Source organism: Symphalangus syndactylus, chromosome 17, assembly GCF_028878055.3.
Source record: "Symphalangus syndactylus isolate Jambi chromosome 17, NHGRI_mSymSyn1-v2.1_pri, whole genome shotgun sequence".
Taxonomy (NCBI): domain Eukaryota; kingdom Metazoa; phylum Chordata; class Mammalia; order Primates; family Hylobatidae; genus Symphalangus; species Symphalangus syndactylus.
The window spans coordinates 32721351-32731797 of NC_072439.2; the positions used below are offsets into that span (position 1 = coordinate 32721351).

At 40.8% G+C, this 10447-nt stretch overlaps 1 protein-coding gene across 6 annotated transcripts in view; it reads left to right on the forward strand.

The window, feature by feature from the left end:
* Positions 1-10447, forward strand: part of NEMP1 (nuclear envelope integral membrane protein 1) — a 36352-nt gene that overhangs the window by 24505 nt on the left and 1400 nt on the right. For 4 of the 6 annotated variants that reach the window (XM_063621362.1, XM_063621363.1, XM_055247746.2 and 1 more), the window contains 2 exons: positions 905-1078; positions 1793-6189. In XM_063621362.1, the coding sequence (XP_063477432.1) occupies positions 905-1078; positions 1793-1973 (355 nt within the window). In that variant the 3' untranslated portion in view covers positions 1974-6189. Of the gene's footprint in view, positions 1-904; positions 1079-1792; positions 6190-10447 lie in introns of those variants that run through there. The other 2 variants (XM_055247744.2, XM_055247745.2) reach the window with 2 other exon arrangements.

Genomic DNA, 10447 nt, shown 5'->3' on the forward strand with positions numbered 1-10447 from the left:
AGCTAATTTTTGCATTTTTGTAGTACAGATGGCGTTTCACTATGTTGGCCAGGATGGTCTCAATCTCGACCTTGTGATCTGCCCGACTTGGCCTCCCAAAGTGCTAGGATTACAGGTGTGAGCCACCTTGCCCGGCCTTTTTTTTTTTTTTTTTGATAGAGTTTTGCTCTTGTTGCCCAGGCTGGAGTGCAATGGCATGACCTCGGCTCACTGCAACCTCCGCCTCCCCGGTTCAAGCAATTGTCCTGCCTCAGCCTCCTGAATAGCTGGGATTACAGGTATGCACCACCATGCCTGGCTAATTTTGTATTTTTAGTAGAGACGGGGTTCCTCCGTGTTGGTCAGGTTGGTCTCCAACTCCTGACCTCAGGTGATCCGCCTGCCTTGGCTTCCCAAAGTGCTGGGATTATAGGCATGAGCCACTGTGCCCGGCTAGGACCACAATCTTACACCATGATTTTCTTGTTATTTTCCCATCTACTAAAAAATAAGTAAATATTTTATCATTTATTGGAAAATAAAGTGAGTTTGTTCACATTAGTGAATAATATTGACTATAAATAATTTTTTACTTTCTATAGGCATTTTTATATTTTTATTCTAGTTACTTTATATAAAATAAAAAGGTCTAGTAAAATGTCATGTGTTCCTGTTACCACAAGGTGGTGCAAATTATATCACTTTTTTTTGAGATGGAGTCTTGCTCTGTCGCCTATGAATTGTCACTCATAGTCTAATATGTCAGGAGTTCATTATAACTGAAGATGTCTGTGGAATTTTTAGGAGTGATGACTCTTAATGTTCAGGCTGTCTGCTGTAGGCTTGGCCCACTGAAGGGAGCTAGAAGTAAGGATGGATATAGATTACTGATTAATGATTCATAATGTTATTTTGGTGAGCACAGAAAGGTGTGTAAGGCAGCAGAAAAGCCTGTCCCCCCTCGTCTCCTGACAGAAGAAGAATATCGGATACAAGGAGAGGTAGAAACCCGAAAGGCTTTAGAGGAGCTCCGAGAATTTTGTAACAGTCCAGACTGCTCTGCTTGGAAGACTGTTTCTCGAATCCAGTCTCCAAAAAGGTAAACTCAGCCAGATATACCAAGCATCTATCAGGGTAATTGTGACTTTGAGTTCTACCAGAGATCATACTTCTAGAGAATCGTGCACTTGTGACCTTTGTTTTCCTGTTAATCTTCAAGTAGTCAAGAGAAAGGTGGATATATAATTACACATTAAGCAGTAACCTGTTTCCTCAGGAAACTGTCTACTCTAGCTTTGATTGTAGCATTAAGATGGGAAGACTCCAGTATCATATTAAGTTTCCCTTCTGAAAGTTTTGCATTGCTCTCTGAGTTGGTAGGGTTCCCCCCTACCCACTTGTTAGTTGGGGGCAAATGTACCAATGAGTATGTGAAGCTTCAATTTGGAATCATGATGGCATAAAGTTTATAGGGCCATAAACGTGAATAACTGTGTAATGCCCCTTAATCTTCTCTTATCAGGATTACAGATGACTAAAGGAACCTTGGCACTTTCATAATTAGAAAGGATAGGCAAGTGCTTATTAAGCAGGATGGAGTTGCAGGGATATTGGCCTATGATCCCAGCTTTCCTTTTCTCCTTAACTTCATGCATTAGTCTACTTACCTGCCGGAGTAAGGACAAGGATGTTGGCTAGACTCATTATAATTTGAGTTGTGAGCATATCGAGGGCTTTAATTTGTTCTTACTTTGAAAGAAGACCAGAAAGGACAGAAGGCATATTTCTAATGAGTATTATCTTCTATTTCCAGATTTGCTGACTTTGTGGAAGGCTCTTCCCACCTCACGCCAAATGAAGTTTCTGTCCATGAGCAGGAGTATGGATTAGGGAGCATTATTGCCCAGGATGAAATCTATGAGGAAGCATCCTCTGAGGAGGAGGACTCATATTCTCGGTGTCCTGCTATCACACAGAACAACTTTCTAGCCTAGGTAGTGGTCAGTTATCTTTATGTGGACTGGCTTGGTGCCTTGGTCCATGTTGCATGTGTTGTGCAATTGCTTTCAACCCTTTGAAACAAAGTGAGATAGGGTAGAAATTCTCTCACTGAAATAAGAGGCCTAAAAAGGCCTCCCTTTGGAAATGGGAGGTCTCCATGGGATCCCTGAGGAAGGAGAATGGATAAAGTAGTGAATGCTGGGTAGTTCACTTCCCATTGGTTAAGCTAACAGCTCACTTTTATGTTCCCAGAGAAATTGGATGGCCACAGCTAGCATGGCATTCTAGCTCCTTTTTGAAAATTGATTCAATCATGGCATTTCTGTCACTGGCTGGCTCTCCAAAGTAAGAACTGCTGTTAAGTGCAGGAATGCTTTTGGACTATAGGCTGCAACTTCCAGAGAGAAATCCACAAATCTGAGCCTCCTTCACTCCAGCTTTTATTTCAGTGACTTTAGAATAATTATTGATTTAACTGTTTTGGGAGGAAAATAGATTTTTATTGTTTTGTTTTTTTAAATGAATGTCTTTTAAAAAACATAACAAACTCATGTTCCAGAACCAGCAAGTGCTCCAGAGTGACACACCCCCTAGGCCCCTACATATTTATTAATATGGATTATCCATTAAAGCCCCAGGAGCTGCTGTTTTAAGCTTTGATTTAGTTCTCATACATATGATAGAAAGTCCTATTTGCCTTTAGGAACATGCCTGTAGGCTCTTCTGCAGGTGAGGTGTATTGGGCTTTTCATTATATTCAACTTTCAATTCCATCTTAAAAAACATTCGTATTCTTCTCTTCCCATTCTTCTTTGCCCTGCCTTTGCCCTTTCAGGAAGAGTCAGTTCCTTTACCTGTGAACTATGTATGTTCAGAGTAGCATTATTCCTGCTAGCTAGGAGAAGTCATCTTGTTTAGGGGATTTGGATGCTTTTTACAAGTTCTCCATTTTTCCTGTCATTGGGTCATGTATCTTTGAGTTGCTATGAAATCAGGAAACTGTCTCCTTTTCCTTTCCCTTCCTTTGTCTACATGTTCTGTCCATTCCTTTCAGCCTTTTCTCACCACCCATACTCCCCCAAATCTAGGTAATTTTTAAGCCTCGAAACTATGTAGTTTCTTGATACACAATTTGTAGTTATGCAGCAGCCACAATTTGCATTGCTAGGAAGTAGGCTCCAGGTTATCTTCATGCCTCTGGGTGCTCATTCAGCTGTCAAGTTTCCATGAACTTACACTTATTTATGATTGCGTTTCTGACCTGAGATTTATGCTGCCTGTTATTGCAGTAGCATTAGTTTCAGATTCTTTTGCCATTGCAAAGTACCCCTTATAAACCAGCAATGTCATCTGTAAGGAAGCAAATTCTCAAGTGTCTGTCATTTACTTGGTTCTTTTTCTTTGTGGTCTTCACCCTCATACCCTGGAAAAATCTGTAATTACCTTAGCCAGGAAGATAGATGGTCATGGCAAGCGCGCAGCACCAGACTTACTGGCTCACCATGATCATGGAAAAAAGGCGGATGATTTTTTAAAAAGCCGTAATGACTCCTTTAGACCAGCCATTTGCGTGGTAATTTTGAAAGTCCTGGCTCCATTGCAGCCTTCCAAAGGGTCAGCTCTGAGACTGCCCTCCGGGTGGGCAGTTGGTTATTTCCACCAGTGTTTTCCACAGCCTTAAACTGTCCTAAAGTGACAACTACCTCAGTTGGCAGGAAAGAGACATATAGTAGAAAGTGAAAAATGAGCAGTATTTGGGCAGATGCTATGGGTTACAGTTGAAGGGTAAAAGAAACTTTACATTGGGAAACCTTTATACCCTTGTGAATTATGTACATGGTAAAATGTTCTCTCTCTACAAAGAACTATTAAAATTTCTGAAATATACTATTTTTTACCTTATGTATAGAAACTGAGACTTAGCATATTTAAGCATAAGTTTATTTTAAAAAATAATTCAACTTGTGCAAGTGGTCTCAGGATTCTCTGGAGATTTTGGTGCCTCCCCTACTTAGGGAGGTGATAGCTTGCCTATAAGGGTTACTTTTCCTGATCATGTCTTTATTTCAATAAGAAAGCACTGTGAAATTGTGAAAGATTCTCTTTCTCTGTTTAATAAACCCCCATGAAATATAGTTTCCATCTCTAGACCAGTTTTTTTCCACCGTGTTTAGATTTGAGGTGAGTAAAATCAAACTGTTTTTTACTCCCTATCTGGTAGTTGGAGACCTGCGCTGTAGGCAGTGGAGATGGCAATTTGTTCTGCAGCCTGAGAGTTACTCTCAGACAGTGAAGGACGGTGCTGCTCTGGTGTGCTGTGTGTCCTTGCCCTGCCTGCCTGTGGCTCTGCCCAGATGCTTCAGATCCTCTGTGTACCCGAGATTGCTTGACTTCAACCTTCTTTAGGAGCTGCTCTTGTCTCCCTCTTGGCCACTTAGTTTGCTGGCTCAGTCACTACTTGAAGACCCCATTTAATTTTTCTCTGGCAGTTATAGCTCTTGTGATTTCAGTAGTCTCATCTCTCAGACCAATCTCATCAAGAAGGATTGAAGGGATAACTATGAGGTAAGCTGGACATTGGAGCCATGTTTGCTGCCACGTCAGCGTCTTGCTGGGTGAATGTCAAGCCATAAATGGGCTCCAGGGCTCTGGATCTCATCAGCATTGGAAATCTATTGTCTCTCATCAGTCTGACCAAATTATGTAGAGCATTAATGTAGAGACTCCCATTAATGGGAATACAGGAGGCAGCTGGCATAAAACATTTCTTTCACTTTCCTTTCCCACTCAGATTGCTTCAAGAGACCAGCAGAACACAGGTATCAAAAGCAAGGAAAATTTAGCAACTTCGTTACTTTCTAATAAGTAATTCCTGTTAGCTGCTGCATCCCACCAAAGCTAGTTTATTTTTCCCCTCAAATTCATGATTTTTACGTCTGTTACAAAGGCAATTTTGCTGATAGCTCTTTGGGTCCCACTGTTCCTTTTTATGCTAATAGATTCCATTCTAGGGCCCAGCCGTCTCTTGACTGATGGTGTTCCCTTTAACCCTTGGCATGTATAATAGAATTTTGGTGAATGAAAGAACCCAAATAGGCCAGATAGTCCCCCCAGGCCCTGATATCCATAAAAGGCTTGGGAATGCATTATGTAATTGTCCTTAGTCTTTTTGTTGTTTTAGAAAAAAAAAAAGGATGGGCTCAGATGGATGCCTACGTAAAAATGGTTCCTAGCTCTGTACTCATAACTTTTCTTTGAATTGAGTAGTGAAAGGAAGTAGGAGGAAAGGAAATTAAATGTCCTTCTAGTATTCTCTGGACTCAAGTCTGACATATGAGATAATAACCTATATTGAAATGCCAAGAATTGTATCTGAAACAAGAGAACAGTTTGACACATTTATCATGCCTTCATATCACATATTAACTGAAACCAATTAATAAACATATGAAATATCCATTGCACAAGGCAAAGGCACCTAAACCTCTTGTTTCTGTTTCTACATAGCAGAAATTGATTTATTTTTTATTTTTTTAGGGGAACCTATATAATTATGACCCAGTGATGTCTTTTGATGACTTAAGCTTACAGATTCAGATTACAATTGAGTTGATTCTAGATGGTTACTACCTTGAAAAGGATGTTGGTGCGTTATGTGACACGAGCCAGAGCCTGCTGGGAATAAACAAAGCAGATTCATGCCAACACCAACTCGTAGCTTTAGTGGCGGATGGGAGTGGTCACAGACTCCCAAAATGTGGAGCTTTGGATTTCCACACCACCCCACGTGTGTGTCATCTTCCGGTTTCACACTCTTGATGATAATTTGAAAATGGTCACCTCTGAATTTGCCTATAGCATGAGCACATTCTTATGACAACAAATAGTTCGTAATGTGAATATTAGAAACTGTTACAGCCTGCAATTACTGTAATTTTCCATGTTTGTGGAATTGATATAGAAATAGCAGGGCTAAGGAATTACTGGCAAGTTTTAGCCTGTGGGTAATACCTTAGGGTTATTTAAATATTTGTAATTTTATTTAAATGTTCATGAATGTTTGAAAGGGACAAAATTATCAGGGATGGCTCTTTGCCATGGGTCTTATTTTCACCCTCTTTTCTGTAAGAAAAAAGAACAATGTCTTATGTATTTTTAAAGTTTTTGGTATAGTTTCTAATTCCAATTTTAATAAAAGTTTTATAGATATATCGTGGTCTTTCTTAATGAACATATTATTTTCTTGTTTGGATTTCTTGTTTTCAGGTAATCAGCAATTAACTCCTCAGTTTCATCTTTCTAATGAGATAGTTTTGCATGCCATTGATTTCCCTTTTTTTCTTAGCCACCCCTTCCTGTCCTGAGTCTGTATTGGTCTACTTTCATCCTTGGACTGGATGATTTCCCAGGATGCAAAATCTCTAAGGGGTATTCTTGCAGGAGCAGCAGGTTGTACTATCATGCTGTCTCATAGAAAAGCAAAATACAGGTTATTCTTGGCCCAAGGAACTACTCTGATTATACTTTAGTTCTTTTGTTTTTTTATGGCATAAAGTATCTCTTTTGTTTGTCCATTGGGATGGGGAGAAGACCTATGGCTCCAGCTGTGGGATCCCTACCAAGAGCTCTGTATAGGGTGGAAGAGAGAGTAGGGCTGTAGTAAGCATTATGTGTATTGAATAAAAACTTCAATTATGTCTAGGCCCAGCTTCTACCATAGGAGTCTGATACCTTTCATTTTATGTATTGGCTACCTTCTTTGCTCTGGAATCCTTTGTAATATTCATATTAACTCTGTACCTGTCTTTTTTCATCTCATTTATTAATAATAATTATTATTTTTTGAGACAGTCTCTTCCTGTTGCCCAGGCTGGAGTGCAGTGGCATGATCTCGGCTCACTGCAATCTCTGCCTCCCGAGTTCAAGTGATTCTCCTGCCCCAGCCTCCCGAGTAGCTGGGATTACAGGCACCTGCCACCACACCCTGCTAATTTTTGTAGTTTTAGTAGAGATGGGGTTTCACCACGTTGGCCAGACTGGTCTTGAACTCCTGATCTCAAATTATCTGCCCGCCTGGGCCTCCCAAAGTGCTGGGAATTACAGGCATGAGCCACTGCACCCTGCCTATTTATTATCATTATTATTATTATTTGTTTTGTTTTGTTTTTTGAGATGGAGTTTCACTCTGTCACCCAGGCTGGAGTGCAGTGGCGGGATCTTGGCTCACTGTAACCTCTGCCTCCTGGGTTAAAGCAATTCTCCCTGCCTCAGCCTCCTGAGTAGCTGGGATTACAGGCCCCCACCACCATGCCTGGCTACGTTTTTGTATTTTTTAAGTAGAGATGGGGTTTTACCATGTTGGCCATGCTGGTCTTGAACTCCTGACCTCAGGTGATCTGCCCACCTCAGCCTCCCAAAGTTCATCTCAGTTATTTGGACCACATGGAAATCCATTGTCTATTTTTTTTTTAAGACAAAGTTGGCAAAGTAGGAAGAAAACAGGATGTAGAACATATGTAAATTTATGTTAATATACACTAATGACATCTTTTCTCTTCTTCCTTCCATAACTACTACTAGGTAAATAAGAGACATAGGTGATCGTTAATGGTTGAACTAATAAAAAAGCATAATTGCTAGATGTACATCATAGAGTTTTAGTGAGGATAAAAAAACATGGTAAGTGATGAGCATTTTTTCATGTGTCTTTTGGCTGCATAAATGTCTTCTTTTGAGAAGTGTCTGTTCATATCTTTTGCCCACTTTTTGATGGGGTTGTTTGTTTTTTTCTTGTAAATTTGTTGGAGTTCATTGTAGATTCTGGATATTAGCCTTTTGTCAGATGAGTAGATTGCAAAAATTTTCTCCCATTCTGTAGGTTGCCTGTTCACTCTGATGGTAGTTTCTTTTGCTGTGCAGAAGCTCTTTAGTTTAATTCGATCCCATTTGTCAATTTTGGCTTTTGTTGCCATTGATTTTGGTGTTTTAGACATGAAGTCCTTGCCCATGCCTATGTCCTGAATGGTATTGCCTAGGTTTTCTTCTAGGGTTTTTATGGTTTTAGGTCTAACATTTAAGTCTTTAATCCCTCCTGGCCATCAGAGAAATGCAAATCAAAACCACAATGAGATACTATCTCACACCAGTTAGAATGGCGATCATTAAAAAGTCAGGAAACAACAGGTGCTGGAGAGGATGTGGAGAAATAGGAACACTTTTACACTGTTGGTGGGACTGTAAACTAGTTCAACCATTGTGGAAGTCAGTGTGGTGATTCCTCAGGGATCTAGAACTAGAAATACCATTTGACCCAGCCATCCCATTACTGGATATATACCCAAAGGACTATAAATCATGCTGCTATAAAGACACATGCACACATATGTTTATTGCGGCACTATTCACAATAGCAAAGACTTGGAACCAACCCCAATGTCCAACAACGATAGACTGGATTAAGAAAATGTGACACATATACACCATGGAATACTATGCAGCCATAAAAAGTGATGAGTTCATGTCCTTTGTAGGGATATGGATGAAGCTGGAAACCATCATTCGCAGCAAACTATCGCAAGGACAAAAAACCAAACACCACATGTTCTCATTCATAGGTGGGAATTGAACAATGAGAACACATGGACACAGGAAGGGGAACATCACACACCAGGGACTGCTGTGGGGTGGGGGGAGGGGGGAGGGATAGCCTTTGGAGATATACCTAATGCTAAATGATGAGTTAATGGGTGCAGCACACCAACATGGCACATGTATACATATGTAACTAACCTGCACGTTGTGCACATGTACCCTAGAACTTCAATTAAAAAAAAAAAAAACATGATAAGTTGTCTAAAGCACTTCTTCTCCAACTTTAAAGTGCATGGGAATCACCTGGGGATCTTGTTAAAATGCAGATTCTGATTCAGTAAATCTTCAATGGTGCCCAAGAATCTGCATTTTTTTTTTATTAAGAGGGAGGATCTTGCTGTGTCACCCAGGCTGGAGTGGAGTGCAGTGGCACACTCATAGCTCAGTGCAGCCTGGAACTCTTGGGTTCAAGCAGACCTCCCAATTCAGCCTCCCAAAGATTCTGGATTTCTAGTAAGCTCCCAGGTGATCAGATGGTGCTGGTCTGTGGACCTCATTTTGAATAGCAATGATGTAAAGCACTTAGCTTGTTGCCTGGCACATCTTAGTCCAGTCTAAGCATGATAAATGTTATTAATACCAGATAGTTTATGAGAGCCAAGAAGACCCTCTACCACCAAATATCTTCCTCACCGTGTCTGAAAATACCTGCCTTTTTATTGTGTAACATCTTTTTAAAAGTTAATATCTGTGGGAAGATTAATGAGTGAATTGGCTTAATCAGATTGCTGCCCTCCCAATTTGTCAGAAATCAGCACCAAATGATTTGGATTTTTTTTTTTTTTTTTTGAGACAGAGTTTTGCTCTTGTTGTCCAGGCTGGAGTGCAATGGCGTGATCTCAGCTCACTGCAACCTCCACCGCCCGGGTTTCAAGCAATTCTCCTGCCTCAGTCTCCGGAGTAGCTGGGATTACAGGCACCCGCCACCACGCCCGGCTAATCTTTTTTGTATTTTTAGTAGAGATGGGGTTTCACCATGTTGGCCAGGCTGGTTTCGAGCTCCTGGCCTCAAGTGATCGGCCCGCCTTGGCCTCCCAAAGTGTTAGGATTACAGGCGTGAGCCACCGCACCCAGCCTAGAATTTATTATTTTTTTTTTTGCCGGTTTTATTGAAGTACAATTTACATAACAATATAATTTGCCAGTTTTAAGTGTACAGATTTGCTGAGTTTTGACAAATGGAGACAGTTGTATAACCACTACCACAATCAGGATATAGACCATTTCTGTAACCCCAAAAAGTTCCCTCTTGCCCCTTCCATGGTCTAGAAATGTTAAGGGGGAAAAAGGAAGGTGATTTAGGAGTCAAAGTAGAGGAAGACTAATAAGCTCTGGTTGCTTCAGTTTTGCCTAGAAAGCAGGAGATTAGAAAATCCCAGCTGACTTGGATGTGTATTTCATATCTTGTTAATTTAGGTTGACCCACTGGCTCCAGTTTGCCTGGGACTTTCCTAGTTTTAACACTCAAATTCCCATGTCCAGAGAACCCCGCTGTGTCCCACAGGCAGATCAGTACAGTTGGTTGCCCTAGCTGTGATGTTCATGTCATTGTTCTTACACCTGAGAGTCCCATCTCATTTTAGAGTCACTTTTCTCATGAGTAAGCACATAGTAGGCACTCAGTTGACTGAATGGGTGGACATGCAGGTAAACCCCAGATGGCTGCAGATTCCTGGCCTAGAGAACATGAGACTTGGGTTTTGGTGCCAGCTCTGCCAGGTTTGCAGTGGTGTGACCCTGGAAAAGTGGTTTTCTCACTCTAGATCTGTTTCCTCCAGTGGTAAATAAGTGATATTTGTCACTTCTGCCTCTAGGA